The following is a 15899-nucleotide window of genomic DNA, read 5'->3' on the forward strand; positions in this document are numbered from 1 at the left end:
GACTGAGTTTTGGTAAGTCTCGTGTGATGACTTTTTACTGTAGACTTATCAATGCTGTGCTCTTCAGAAGTGAAGTGATAGAATTTTCACATGGATTATGTAGTATCTCATTAAGTCATTTATTAAGGAATACTTTGTAATCTTTTAAGTCATGTCATTAGGATAGTTGTTTTAAACTATGATATTTGCTGGACAGTGGACGCTCATGCCTTTAATCCCAGCACCTGGAAGACAGGGGCAGGCAGATCTCTGAGTTCAAGGCCAGCCTGGTCTACAAGAGTGAGTTCTAGGACATCCAGGACTACACAAACTATGATGTTTAAAAAGAGTTGGAAAACTTTGTTTTCTGTTCTCAGATTCCCATATCCTAGTCTCTTCATTAAATATGAATGCAGTATTCCTTTGTGTGTTTTTCTTAGTCACGTTTCCTTTACCATTAGGTACTTTTAAGGAAAAACAATGTTAATTATGCTTTAGAAGAGTGAATATTTAGGCATTGATTAAACATAAAATCATATGAAACTGAATATTGTATGTAAAATACTTGAGTTTATATATGTTTATAAAAAGTTTTAATTAGCCAATAATGGAGGTAGCAAACTAAGGCCACCTGTATTAGCCAAGGTTTTCTATAGGAAATATAGAACACACATAGACACAGACACACACACATCCATATACTTGTTCCATAAATATATATGTAGAGAGAGAGAGTAAGAAAGGAGATTTATTAGAATGACTTACAAACTGTGGTCTAGCTTGTCCAATAATGGCTGTTTACCTACTAGAGATCCAAGAATCTAGTGGTTGTTAAGTCTATGAAGCTGGATGTCTCAGCTGGTCCTCAGTATATACTGGAATCTTCAAAGAGAGCCCTCCTAGGAAATAAAGGGATTGTTCAGTAAAGGGTGACAGACCAAAATCTGATGGATACAAAGACTCATAAATACTTTGTTTATTCTTGTTTTTGGCAGAGTAACTCAAGAGTTGAAGTAGGTTCTCTTGATGGCAGGAGATGCCAGATGGTTTTAGGTGCTGTGTTGTTGGGTTTAGTTGTCATAGCATTCAGTGAACTCTGTTTTAAAAATCTATATTTTTCAGGGACTTTGGGTTTTAGGGACCAAAGGACTAATTCTGCTAAAACAACAACAAAATCCAAACAAACAAAACTTAAATAAATGAAACATAATATGTTAGGGCACAAAGGGCTTAAATCGACACTTTTACCTTGAATCTCATGTGTGATATGTTTGAATCTCGAAGGTTTGAAGTGTTGCAAGGGCTTGTGCAGGACAGAGAAGGGGCGATGGCCTGGAGTCTGACATGGGTGTGAAGACCTGCTGGCAGCTCATTGCTGCAGTGCTTGTCCAGGGCCATGCTGTGGTGGCAGGAGCCCAGGGGTAAAAAGGCAGGAGGTTGAGTCAGGGGAATTATGAGCTGAAGCTTATCTGGGTTACGTGTTTAGAGCTTTGTCTTAAAAACTAACAAAAAGGTCAGGCGGTGGTGGTGCACACCTTTAATCCCACCACTCGGAAACGGGTGGAACTCTGTGAGTTCAAGGCCACTTGGTCTACAGAGCGAGTTCCAGGACAGACTTCAAAGCTACAGAGAAACCCTGTCTCGAAAAACCAAAAATAAATAAATAAATAAATAAATAAATAAATAAAAGAAAGAAAGAAAAGGAAATCAAAAAGTAAAATGGTACAGAGAGCCAGTTAGGCTTAATAGTTTGGTAGTTTAATAAGGTAAAAAAGTTACTATTGGGAGCATAAATTTAAGGTGCTTATGTTAAAAAATAAGTTAAAGGATGTAAGTAGCTGGGTAGTGGTGGCATAAGCCTTTAATCCCAGCACTTGGGAGACAGAGACAGGTGGATCTCTGAGCGTTTCCGGCCAACCTAGTACTATAGAGGGGAATTCCAGGACAGCCAGAGCCGGGGTTACACAAGGAAATATTGTGTAGAAAAACCACCAACCAACCAAACAAACAAAAAACCACCTTGCAAAAGGAAAAGACAAAGAAAAAAAGAAAACAGTGGAATGACAAGTGTGTGGGTATAAAGTGTTAAAACAGAATATTATTCCTAAGGACTCATGGAATAGGCATTCAGATGACAATGAGCAGGAGGAGAGGACCAGTATTCAGCTCTCAGGCTTCCTACACACTGTATTAGGCAAGTGAAGTCTTTGTAGACCCACTTCCTCATTTAAGAAGAGAAGCGGCTAGCCAGGCGGTGGTTGCACACGCCTTTAATCCCAGCACTTGGGAGGCAGAGGCAGGCGGATCTCTGTGAGTTTGAGACCAGCCTGATCTACAAGAGCTAGTTCCAGGACAGGTTCCAAAACCACAGAGAAACCCTGTCTCGAAAAAACAAACAAACAAAAAAACAAAAACAAAAAAAAAAAAAGGAAGAGAAGCATCTGTACTACGGTCGGCTACCCGGATGGGAATCCCCGCTGGTACTGCCCGGCCTCTGCTTGGTTCTGCCTGTTTGCCTTTTCTACATTTGCTCCTGGAGGCTCTAAAACAGTACCATACTTCTTTTACTGTGGATGAATTCATTTTTATCAGTTTGCAGAATTTCATGCATAGTTCTTCAAAAAGAATTTCAATAAAATTTATTGAAAGTTTAATTTGTCTTCTTTAGAAAGAGTTTTCAGCAATATGTATAGCAGCTTGTTCTATTCCGTTTTTAAAGCATGTCTATCCAATTGTTTGACATCTCAGTCCAGAAATGGTTTGTATGCTAGCCTAACTCTTACCTATGCTTTTTTGTTTGTTTCCTATATGTGTTTAAAAAATCTCTGCTGTGTTAGGAGTTAAAGAACGCTGAGATAGCTTTAAGAACCCAGAAAACACCTCCTGGACTTCAACATGAAAATACAGCTCCTGCTGAGTAAGTTATTGGGTCTTTTTTTTTTTTAATGAAAGTTTTTCATTTAAGTAGAGCAATAATCACACACAGAAATTTTTTGAGAAGGCTTAACTTGAATCTTTATTTTGATTTCTCCTAATTATCCTAAGAGGCTAGTTTATTTCTGGCTCACTGCAAAGAAAGGCTAAGTAAGATCTGAATTTCCAGCCGTCTTTGCTAAGATAGCAGCATGAAGTAGTCCACATGCTCACCTTGGTCCTGTGCTACCCCATCTTTCAGTCTGTGACTTGTAGTCTTCATGACCTTGGAGTTCACAGAAGCTGGTCAGAGTGTGTGTGTGGGGGGTGTGCGTGTGTGCCTGTGTGCGTGCGCGTGTGATTCTTGCCCCTGTACTTTTCCACTTTTTACCCTGTCTCGAAAAACCAAAAAAAAAAAAAAGTTATTTTAGAATTGCAGAAAATTTCAACAACAGAAATTTCCTATGTACCTTATCCAAATTCCCTACTTCCTAAATTTATCTTGTATATTTTGTTTTTATATTCTGTATGTTTACATCCCTCCCCCAACACCTTGCATTATTTGCAAACATAATAGTTTAACTGTGAATTTCTAAAAAAATAAGGATAATTGCTTATATTATGCTATAGTTACTCAAGTTGAGGCAATAACTGTGATACTGATCTTACTCAGATTAACATGACATGCATCCATAATGATTTCCTCTTGCCTTTTTCATACCAACAACAGAGTTCATGTTGCCAAAAGCTTTCATTCTTCCTGTCCCCCTTTCCTCTTTTTCCCTCTCCCCTCCCCTCTGTCCCATTTTCCTGGAAAGTAAGTGCTTTATCACTAAACTGCCCTTCTATCTGTTACCCATTTCTTACCAAAAAAAAAAAAAATACAAATTTCCTTTATTATTCTAAAAGCTATTAAGTACTTTATTGTAAAATTTAGTGATAGCCACATTTTAATTTTAAACTTTACACTTTCAGAGAACTTATAAAAATAGTAGTACAAAGAATTTGCATAAATTCCTTATTTCGTTGTCACCAATATTAACATATTGTAGAACTATAAAACTAACTTTGATAAAATGATTTTTTTGTTTGATTTTGGTTTTTGTGTTTTCCGAGATAGGGTTTCTGTGTGTAGCACTGGCTGTCCTGGAACTCTCTCTGTAGACCAGGCTGGCCTAAAATTTAGAGATTCACCTGCCTTTGCCTCCCAAGTGCTAGGATTAAAGGTGTGCACCACCACTACCCAGCTATAAAACGTTTGTAACTAAAACAACTTATTAGAATTTTACTGATTCCCCTCCTCCCCACCTAAGCTTCTGTTGTGGGGTTATATTGCATTTATTTGTAGTTTCCTTAATCTCTACCTGTCTATAATAGTTAAGTTCTAGGTTGTGTTGGATGACCTTGCTGTTTCTAAAGACTGTGAAGTCACTTTTTGTAATTTGTCCTCCATGATTGGAATAGTGATACATCAATAATGTTTAGTGCTTGGGAGTTGCTTCAGTGCTATCTGTTAATTATATCTTCATCCTAAACTGAAAGCCCCACTTAAAAGAGGACAATTACTACTTACTTTTTTTTTTTTTTTTTTTGCTTTTTCAAGACAGGGTTTCTCTGTGGTTTTGGAGCCTGTCCTGGAACTAGCTCTTGTAGACCAGGCTGGTCTTGAACTCACAGAGATCCGCCTGCTCTGCCTCCCAAGTGCTGGGATTAAAGGCGTGTGCCACCACCGCCTGGCCTACTTACTTTTTTTTTTTTTTAAGTATAAAGGAAACAATGTTTTAAATATTTGATCTAACTTTTTATAGCTACTTCAGAGTCTTGGTTCAGCAGTTTGAAGTGCAGCTTCAGCAGTACAGGCAGCAGATTGAAGAACTAGAAAATCATCTTGCCACTCAAGCAAACAATTCGCATATAACCCCTCAAGGTAATAATCCCTACCATGGCAGATTTTGAGGGCACCATTGTGTTTATTGGTGGGTGGTTAAACTTGGATAGCAGACATGCATACAACTCCTAGTGCTTGTCCTAAGCTGCTTTAAGAAAATTTCCTAGAAAGTTTTTGGTAAGTCTTGGTTCCCTGGAAATTTGCAACGCTTTTATTGAAAGTCATTGCTGTGGTAACGGGGGTGGGGGGCTTGGGGTGGGGAGCCTTTCCAGGTCACTAATGAAAACGGCCTTCTCTCAGGCTTAGTCTACTGTCTTCTGTAGTTGTAGAGGAACATTGATAGAGTCTTTTCTAAAATAGGACTGAGTAGTAGAAAAACAAAATAAAAAATATTACATATTTGTTTCATAATTTTCTCTTATAGATTTATCAATGGCTATGCAGAAAATTTATCAAACATTTGTAGCTTTAGCTGCACAACTCCAGTCTATTCATGAAAATGTCAAGGTAAGTGTTCATTGTCAGTTCACCATCTGCGTATGTAGATGCCAATATTTACCTGGTAACGTTGCCGTGCTTATTCAGGAACAGCTCAAATGATGTGTAAGTAAAAAGGCCAGTACTACTCTAACTCATGATCATACCCAAACACATTCATTAATAAAAACTGAAAAGAAAGAAAAAAGCTTTAAATTAGTACCTTGGGAATAATTTCGATATCAATGCCCATTTTCCCTCATTACTATTTTTGATAATTTACAGTGATTGTGTGTTCGTGTGATGCCTGTGTAACCAACATTCAGGTTTCCATCTCTTTCCCAATATAAATAGCACTATAGAAAACAAACATCCATAGTGGCAAATTCTTTTTTATGCTGACCTAGTCTAATTGTGTTTTATTAATATTTATTTATCATAAAGTTAAAGAAAACTTGCTTAAAATTCCTTCTAAGTAGAGGAAATCTTCTTACCAAATAATATATTTGTTTAAGTACCGTATATTGAATAATGTAAATGAAGTAATTTTTCACTGAGTATTTTGATCTTTATGTGATAATGCTAATTTTAAATTTTGTTTATGTACAGACCAGACAGATGGCCCTCTTTTAATTTAAGTGAAACATAAAATAAAGTACACTTTTCTTATTTGCAGCTAATTAAACAAATATAAGTTTTTAGTTACCTGTACTACAGAAAAACCTTGAAAATTCAAAGAAACTAAACCTAAATCTAAGTAAATTATATGAACATTTCATTGAGTATGATCATATCTGCTTGCTTTGTGATAATGGAGTTTTTTTTAAAGTTAACTTTGAAAATGGGTCATTTTTAAGTTTTTAGCACTTGTGAACAGATTGGAAACAAAAACATTTTTAATTTAAGTTTAATTTCTGAATGAAGGTTATAAGATTCTTTAAAATCTCATCACTATAGCAAATGTTGCTTTAAGATTTTAAACTGATAAAAATGATTTTGTGTTGAGGTATGTGATGATATTAAAATTAGTTTATCATGAATGTTTCTAAAACAAACAAAATAGTAGAATGGGTGCCTAGGTTCCTCTGCTTCCCCTCAGCCATCACCAGAACCTGATTGTTTGATAATTATGCCACTCTCAGAGCTTTTGCTTCTTTGATTATTTTAAATTTTTTTTAGAAGTTATTTTTATGTGTATGAGTGTTTGCGTGCATATGTGTGCACCATGTCTGTGCCTTGTGCCTATGGAGACTGGAAGAGGGCATTACCTCCCCCTCCCCCGGAACTGGAGTTATAAATGGTTGTGAGCTAATAAGTTGCACAAGTCAGCCTTGAGCTCCCTCTACATCCCAGGCAAGCCTTTAGTTAGTTATATCCTGCTTATCCTCTAGAGTATCTGGGATTATAGACCTTTGACACTAGGACTCGTCACAAAGTTGTCTGCAATGGACTTCCTCCCCTCTGGTTTGAAAAATAACCTTTTTAGTAATGAGACCAGAAAATGGCTGATATTGCCATAAATAGATATTTGAATAGCCTGTTGTCTTTAATCTGTTTTCTATTTGAGTCAGTGTCTTGTATATCGCTAAATAGGCCTGGAGCTCCTGTTGCAGCTCCCCTAGTTGTTTCCAAGAACTAAAGATTTTACTCTGATCAGATTCGTTATGTGTTTTAGGGTTTCTAGGGTTTCTATTGGGGTGATAAACACCATGACCAAAAGCAACTTGGGGAGGAAAGGATTGATTTCCTCTTATAAATCTCTGGTTACACTCATTACTTGGGAAAGTCAGGATAAGAACTGAAGCAGAAGCCATACAGGAGTCTTGCTTACCAGCTTGCTTCTTATTGCTCGCTCATACAACTCGGGATCACCTGGCCCGGGTTAGCACCACTCATAATGGCCTAGGTCCTCTCACATCAATAACTAATTAAGAAAATACTTGATAGACTTGGCAATAAGTCAGTTTTCTGAAGGCATGCTCTAATTTGAGAGTCCATCTTTCCAAGTGAGTCTAGCTTGTGTCTTGATAGTTAACGACTATCTAGGAAAGTATGTTACCATTTATCTTCAGCTGAAGTAGTAAGTGAGCTAAACATAGAAGCTCTAGATTTGTTCATCTTTGCAAATCTCACAAGAAATTGTCCAGCACACCCCAGTGACGTTAACAAAGTGGGAAGTTTGAGAATTCATCATATAATCCGTGACTGGTGTTAGGTTTGTGGTTGGTCCCCCCCCCCACCCATGTTTTTGTAGTCTTAGGCCATTATTTCTCATTGGAAGTTGTACTATATGTGGGAATGTATATGAAACGCAGGGAAAGTAAGAATGGATTTGAAGACAGTAATGAGATTGTTTCCTTCACCTGCTGCTAATGCCACATTTCTTAATATTCAGTTCTTAGCAGGTCCACTTTGGTCCTTTATAACAGTAGTGAAGCTTGGAACTGGAGTATTAAAAATGGACAGCCACACAAAGGAATGATAATAACTTTAAGTTCTATAAGTAATAGTAAAATTTTAAGTGTGTTTCTGGTAGTGGTAAAGAGCTTAATGTTTAAGAAAGGTAAGAAATATGAAAACTCTACCTCTCTTTAGATCTATATAACTAAGTTACATCTGTAATAAAAATGTTTAATAATTAATGTGAAATAGGGTTAGTGGCTTTAATGGGGCTTTATATTGCATTAGGTAACTTGGTAATTTTTTTTACCCTGGAGTTGTAAAACTCAAATCTTAGGGGTCAGAAGGAAGACTTGGGTATAAAGGCTTACATCTCCATTGTGTAATAATAGATTAGAATTAACAAAGTTGAAGCTCTGCTTAGACCCTCAGCCTTTCTGTGCTAAAGGTGTAAAATCTTGCTTTATCATGTGGTTCCCACTCATTTAAAAATGTTTACTTAACTGGTATATATTTAGTACTTCCATCTAAAAGTTATAAAAAAAACCTGGTTGCTTAAGGGGAAAGTTAGGTGATAAGCTATAGTATCTATTTAAATATTCTGCTTGCCTATAATTTTAGCCTATGAAGCCATAATATTTTAGGTGGAATATTCTAAAGATTCGTGACAGCAGTAACAAGCATTGTTCACGGTAGTGCTAGCGCTCTCAAGCCCCACCCTTGTCTTGTCAGTGTCAGTGGGTCAGTTAGTAGTTTTATTTGTAGCTCACCTGGAGCTGGAATGTCTAATATGGCCATTGCCTTGGACTTTTGACAGCTTATTTCATATGAGTACATATTCTCAACCTAGAACCTAATTTTTTTTCCCTCCCCTCCACTCCTTTTTTTTTTTTTTTTTTTTAGGTGCTTAAAGAACAGTACCTTAGCTACAGAAAAATGTTTTTGGGTGATGCAGTAGATGTGTTTGAAGCCAGGAGAACAGAAGCCAAGAAGTGGCAGAATGCACCCAGAGTTACTACTGGACCTACTCCTTTCAGCACCATGCCAAATGCAGCAGCCGTTGCCATGGCTGCAACACTTACACAGCAGCAACAGCCTGCTACAGGTCTGAACGCATTCAAGTTATAGCTTCTTACTGTTCAAATGCAGAGAACATTATGTGCATTTTTATAAGTCTTCCTTTTGTGTGAGCACTGACAAAATTTCTATCAATAGTTGTTCTAATACAAATCTAAAAATTGTGGTAGACACAATTATAAACACACCTGAAACAAAAGGCAGGGTAGTCTAGCAATAATTAATTATACATCAGATATTGAATATTGTGAATTTAGTTACTGTTATTTGCTGTATTGCTATAGATGCCCTTTAGAACATAGTGTTTCACTGCTGAATTACATTTAAGAAAAACATTAGATTCTCAAGTTGTGATTGTATCCTTTATTGGTTTAAACTCAGAGGTAATCCCACCCATACTTTGTGTTTTTTAATGATAATAATAGATGGTGCATTCTTACTCTCATACATATTGATTGCAGAGTACTTGTATTCTGGATGCAGTATCTTTCTGTTGACTGTTGGTGTATTGAAGGTCAGTAGGTTCATTTGGATGTTATTTGACTTGAAACAAAATAACAGGTTCTCTCTAGGAGTCCAAACCAGAGTTAAAGAAGATGCATGCTAGGGTTTTTATAACTCCAGCATGGACTGAACAGTAGCAAGATTAGGAAGAAGGTTTGAGATGGATTGTACATTATGTAGACCTTAGTGGTTGAACACCATTTGTAGTGTTTATGAGGTGTGATTTCTTGGTGATTCATTTGGAATTTTGGAAGTTGCTTAGTTGCCTTATTCTTGGTAGTTTTCTTTTTTTTTTTTTTAATTAGGTTTCATGTTTGACATAGAAAGTGCAGTATTAATAGTTTAACTTTTTTCCCTTGGTCATTTACAGATTTTTGAGTGAGGCTTACTTATTCTGTAGTATATGTCTTTCTGACAAATTCTGTATAATCCAGTAAATTGCAACATTAAAAAGTGAAAACCAAACAAAATCCATGTTTGGGTTACATTCAGGCCACCTATACTAAAGAAGCATGCTCTAGTTACTGTCTTCATATTTGAATGACAGCATTGACCCTCCATCATTAAAGAGTTGTTGATGGACTTAGGCCAAACCCTCCACATTCCATCCCTGCATATGTGTAAATGGTGGCTCCCATGAGCACTATCTAGTAGCTCTCTAGCTAGCTGGAGTATAGACTTCTGTGGACAGATTGTGGGAGTCTTTGCTCTATAGTAGGATTTTTCATTTTCACTATTTAATAAACAGCTAATAAGTCACAATTAGTCCTAAGATAGGTCAGAGAAATGTGATCTGGATAAGTGTTAATAAATTATAGTTTATTTTCAAGAGAATAAACAAAGCTTGAGAAAAGTGAACTGTCCATACTCTTGTGCTTTAAGTTAATCTCTTCTATGGTAAATAGCTAAATATGAAGCAAAATCACTTGTCAAAGGGCTTTGTTTTTTCTTTTTCTTTGGTTTTTTTTTTTATAGACTAGAGTTTCTCTGTGAACCCCTGGCTATCCTAAAACCAGAGATCTGTCTGCCTCTTTCTCCAGAGTGCAGAGATTAAAGTCATGTGCCACCATGCCTGGCTTTTTTTTTTTTTAATCATGTAGACTATAATCTCGATGTTTGTAGGGTGCAGGCATGAAGACAAATGCTTATTCTATAAATGAATGTCTCCTATGAGGTAGGTTTGTGGAATGCAAAGGTAGTCCGTGCAAGAAAGGCCTTGGCTTTGTGTCATTTAAAGAATATTTGTTTAACCTTGCAGAAATTATTGGGAGCTTTTGCTCATGCGCTTTAATTTTGCCTGTACTTTTACCAGGCTTTGCCCTCCTCACACCCCACATCCTCACACCAGGGGCAATAACTGCTTTTAGTGTGTCCTTGTAGTTTTTAGGGTGTATATAAGACTTTCTAATTAGGTAGCGGGAATTGGAATTTATCAACCTCAGAAATATTACAGTATATACTTTGGAGTTGTATTAAGTTGTTGAACTATTGATAAACAACAGTGCTTACAATGATACCTTCTGTTTCTTTCCCTTTTTTATTTTTTCCCTAAAAGCTTCTCCCAGGTTCTGTAGTCACTCTATAACCCTCCCATTACAAATGCTTGTTTAGTTCTTCTTAGGACGCTGGATTGTGGCGGTTAGGAGTTTTGTTAGGTCCATGGGTAATGGTGTTATCAACTGCATCCCATTTAGTAAAGCCCTGTTATGTTTTGTTTTGTATCCAGGGAGGCACTCCTGTGCAGTACTTTTCATGAAATCCTTCTAAGTCCCAATTTAAAACAACTTGCATAATGTTTTTATACTCAATCGTTACTGTATAGATGTATTAAAGTATTTGCTTCATTTTCATATGGATTCTTGATTTAATTGGTGTGAACAGGGACACAAGGACAATAGCTTTTTGAAGGTAGCTTTTTTTTTTCTCTTTCTAGAAGGTGGAAAGGTGGACTTAATTTTAAATGACTTGCTGGGTTTTGTTTTGTGTTTTGTTTGTTTGTTTGTTTGGTGGTGGTTCTGGGATTGAACCCAGGACCTTATATATGCTAATAAACACATACTCTACTACTGAACTCCTCCCCAACCCTTCATTCTTTTTAAATGAAAACAAATACACATTTGGGCTTAGGCATGTTCAATTTGTGGCTGTTTGCTATGAAGGCTGAGTTCATAAAAACCCAATCAGCTATTCATGCATAAGATAAGCATCGATGCATGAACAAGTTCATGTACACTCGCCCACAAATGCTCCTCAAACCTCCCAAAAAACTTAGTAGATTTTATATTGGGATTTTCAATATGATCTTGATTTAGGATAGATTTTTTTCAGTGTATTGAGATTGAATTTTGTTGTTGTGTTTTCACACTTAAATGTTGTTGATGTTTACATAAGACTTTTCTCGTGTGACTTAGCTGCTGCTTTTACGGAGAGCTGAGGTGTTTGTGAGGAATTCCTGCTTTCTGACTCTAGGTGAAGGTTTGGACATTTAAGGTGTATAGTTAAATCAGAAATGTTAAGTATTTCATCTTAGTTTCTTATGGATTTGTGATTTTGTTGTTTTAGTAACCAAAGGAACATTCCCCATTAGAAGTAACAAGAATAAATTTTTCTTACCAGGGGAAGACATTTTTGTTATTTTAAAAGGTAACTTAGGAGCAAGGTTGGTAGTTACACTAGACATTTTTTGTGACTATGGAAAATTATAAGAAATTCTAGCACTTTAGCTATAAATGGAAGTTTTACATTAAATAAGGTAATATTTATTCTAGAAAATACGGATTACAGTGCAAACCTGATTTTGTTGTGTGAATTTATCATGGAAACTTTTGTAAAATGTTTCTTTACATGGAAATTTCACTCTAGGCAATCATTGGTTTATATTTATTGATTTGATTTCATCTTGTGAAACTAAGAGCCTCTCATTGAATGACTATTCAGATTTCAAAGTGACTTGAATTGTTTACATAGCTTCTACCTGAAGGATTTAGAATCTGTTTTCTGATAGTGAAACTAATATATATATATTATGGCCAGAGTATCATATGTTAACACTTTGGCGTGGGAGATAAGTCATCATAAGCTTTTACTACTTAAAATGTTATACATTTGCCTACTAGTTTTATAAATGATGTTGCCTTCAGAATTTGTGTGAAGGTAGAAACTCAAACTATCTCGCATCTATTGTGCAATGGGAGTCTGTCACTGTTAGATGCGTTCTGTGTCCTTATATGATGATTGCAGAAACTGTTTTGTTGCTCTTAAAAATGGACCCACACATAACAAAACCATGGATTTGGGTGACTCCCCATTTGTAAGGCTGAGGACTGTGGTGGGCATTGGTCTTTAGCGTCTTCACCAGCAGTGCCTCCTGCTAAAATGTGACAGTCTCCCAATGTTAAAGAAACTGGACATGTGCTCTCTCTGTTATTTTTGTTAGATGTAGAAAGTAATAAGCAAATTTTTTCCCCTGTTGTAACATTTTACAAAAGAGTTGCTAGTCAGGTCTTTATTCTTAAATTAATCTCAAACTGGATGTAAAAACTTAAAAAATATTTTTTAATTTATTTTTTTAATAGTAGTGTAAGAACTCTGGCTGCTATTTAGTTATTCTGTTTTCTGGATAGAAGCTATTTGAAAAGTCCAGTTTCTGTCCCAGGGTAGCAAAATGTACTTCCTCATTTTGTTGTTTTGTGCTTTATAACTTTACACTACCTTTTGAATATACAAACCTCATTCTTCATTGAACAGCGTGAAGACTTTGATTTTTTTGAAGTTAAATTTGAAGATGCATATGTCTGTGGCATTCCCTTGCCTCTGAGATGTACTAACCAGTGAGGGCAGAGGCCAGAGCTAAGACTGTACTGTGAGACTTACTGAGGAGTTTCCATAAATCAGTATCAAATAACAGTCCTTAAATTTTTGTATTCTGCTGTTGACAAAAAAAAAAAAAAAGAAAGAAAGAAAGTGTAGTTACTGTGAGGTTCCTAGTAATGCTGTTCTTGCCAAACAAACTCAGCCAAAATCCCTAAAGTGGCAGTGTGGAGAGGATGACACATGGCTCTGAGTGCATTTTCACGAAGTCTTGAATGTATCGGGTCTGTCAAGGTACACACGTGCCTTTGTGAATATTCATTTTGGATCTCACGAATCAGGCGATGAGTGGTGGAATGTAGCAGAGCTGGAGGATAGAACTCAATAACCTTGTGAACAAGTTGGAATTGTCATGTTACTGTGTAATTGGTTTGCTTTTAAAATGAACAATAAATTAAATAAAATAAAACATTGTCTTGTTTTTTATCTATTATATATACCATTTCTATACTATAAGAAGTCATGCCTAATTTTTTGGGTACTTTATGAAGTAACATGATAGTTTTGCTATATTAGTGTCAGTCTCTTGATTATTGGGACTTGACTCTAATACTGGGAGCTTGTTTTTTTAAAAAGGAAAGTGAAATCTTACTTATTACACCAAATAGTTCTATCAGAAAACAAATAGAACTAAAACAGTTCTAGAAATAAAAAAAACCTATAATTTGTGATGCATTAAATATTTCAGACTATTAGTACATTAAACATTTGAACATTTTTTCATTGTGGTAAGCCTCTTAACTGTGTAGCTATACGCAGATTAATTAAAAATTCTTTTTCAGATAAAACATTTGGGATAGATAAGCTAGGTCAGAAAGGAATCTTGAGATCAAAGTTTTAACATGGAATTTGTTTAAAAAGTAATCAATGTTCAGTTTTAAAATAATCTCATATAGGAACTTTAATCTTGAAAGAGTAAGGCAAATTTGTTTTCCCCCCCGTTTTTTTTTTCATACCAGGGCCACAGCCATCTCTGGGAGTTAGTTTTGGAACGCCATTCGGCTCAGGTATTGGCACTGGCTTGCAATCAAGTGGCTTAGGTTCTTCAAACCTTGGAGGTACACTTTCCCTTTTCTCCTATTTCATTGAGCGATGACATTTGAACTGCTGGTAGCTATAACACATCTCTGAGAGGATCTGCTGCTGCTTGGGAAGTTAAGGCTCCTTCCACCTGGCAAAAAGGATTCTCCAAACATAATCACTGCTTTCTAGCATTAGCTTCAGAGCTTAAAAAATTCTGTCCTCTATGGAAAGTAGATTTAAAAAACAAAATAGAAAACCTAAGTGGCAGGGAGGGTGTTTTTCAATCAGAATGCTGAAATGTGAATTTGAGAATTAGTTTAAATCAAATTAGTTTTAAATATTAGTTCTAATGTAACTTTGAGATCCAATCTACACCTAGATTATATACATACTCCTGATCATTATCTTTTTACCTGATAGTGACCTCTTAAAATGTAATTAATTGTATTGTAAATTAAATAGCTCAGCTTTTGTCATTTCTATGTATGCTAGGCATATTTGACTGTATGCATACATAAGCAATTCAGATTATTCTAATTGTTTCATAAATTAGTAAGGTAAGTCTATAAAACATGTTAATTATAAGTGCACTCACAATTCTTTGTGCATAATTGGGAATTTATTATATTTTGACAGAAGTATGATATTGTAAAGAAGGTTCCTGTATGAAGGTTTCACTAAAATACAAAGAAAGGCTACATGCTATCACAGTTATTTCATACTATCTGTTCTAATTGAGAATTTTAGAACCACGGCAGGTAGCATAATCTCTTGACTACCATCCACTTTCCATAGTGTTTTTATAAGCAGTGATAGTTCATTTTCAACTTAACTATTTCAGTAAAGCCATTGCAGAATAGCAAGAGGAATTTGGCTTTTCTGGAGGTACATCTTAGCTGTACAGTGCTTATCCAGCACACGTGAAGGCCTGGTTCCATCCCCAACTGCAGATAGAGAGTGGTGTTGCATCCCTGGAATCCCAGCACTCAGGAGGCAGAGGCAGGAGATCAGAAGGTCATCTGCAGCTACATGGGAAATAACATAAGACTGTAATAAAAATAATTGGAGTTTGTATGGAGAATTTCTGGTGAACTATCTTTGAGTACTTAGAATTTCTTCATGGGCTTTGTATGACAAAAATTTTTAAGAGGGAAGACAGTTTTGTTAGTGTTAATATGGAGAGTAACATGGCAAAATTGACTGTAACACATAGAATGAGGTAGCTAACTGTCCTGTACTTAGTAATGAGTGGAGAGCACATACCTTGGAATATTGTAGTATTTACACTGTTGTGCAAGTCACGCTTGCTTATGAATTTAGTCAGCCTTTTTATTTTTCCAAAATGAAGTAATGTTTTAGCTAGGTATATATTTAACAGTCTAGTCATTTCAGTGGTCAGAATACCAATATGATCTTGACTTTAGTAGCCTCGTTTTTAAAAATTGCTGCTAGGTCATGAACTAGTCTGGATAAAGTAGTGTTTTATTCAGAATTAATCTGCTCAAGAAGTCTTAGGTAAGGGAGTAGGTCGCAGACTTGCTGAGTCGTGTGTGAACACCGTTGACTTGACCTGTGGTGGTGGTTGGTTTTCTTGAGTGCCCTGTGAACTGTGTTTTATGCGCACTGTGTATCTCTCTGTTACCTTCCACTAGGATTTGGAGCTAGCTCTGGTTTCGGATGCGGCACCACAGGGGCCTCCACATTTGGATTTGGAACAACAGATAAACCCTCAGGAAGTCTTAGTGCAGGTTTGTGTGCTTCTGCCTGA

General features: G+C 36.2%; 1 protein-coding gene across 1 annotated transcript in view; it reads left to right on the forward strand.

Moving 5' to 3' along the window:
* Positions 1–15899, forward strand: part of Nup58 (nucleoporin 58) — a 34693-nt gene that overhangs the window by 15383 nt on the left and 3411 nt on the right. Inside the window, exons 9-14 of the mRNA XM_041633924.1 lie at positions 2817–2896; positions 4701–4819; positions 5205–5287; positions 8561–8762; positions 14068–14166; positions 15784–15879. Of these exons, the coding sequence (XP_041489858.1) occupies positions 2817–2896; positions 4701–4819; positions 5205–5287; positions 8561–8762; positions 14068–14166; positions 15784–15879 (679 nt within the window). The remainder of the gene's footprint in view (positions 1–2816; positions 2897–4700; positions 4820–5204; positions 5288–8560; positions 8763–14067; positions 14167–15783; positions 15880–15899) is intronic.

The sequence above is a fragment of the Microtus oregoni genome, unplaced genomic scaffold, assembly GCF_018167655.1.
Source record: "Microtus oregoni isolate MIOR12 unplaced genomic scaffold, Mior012 000045F_ref0000178, whole genome shotgun sequence".
NCBI lineage: Eukaryota > Metazoa > Chordata > Mammalia > Rodentia > Cricetidae > Microtus > Microtus oregoni.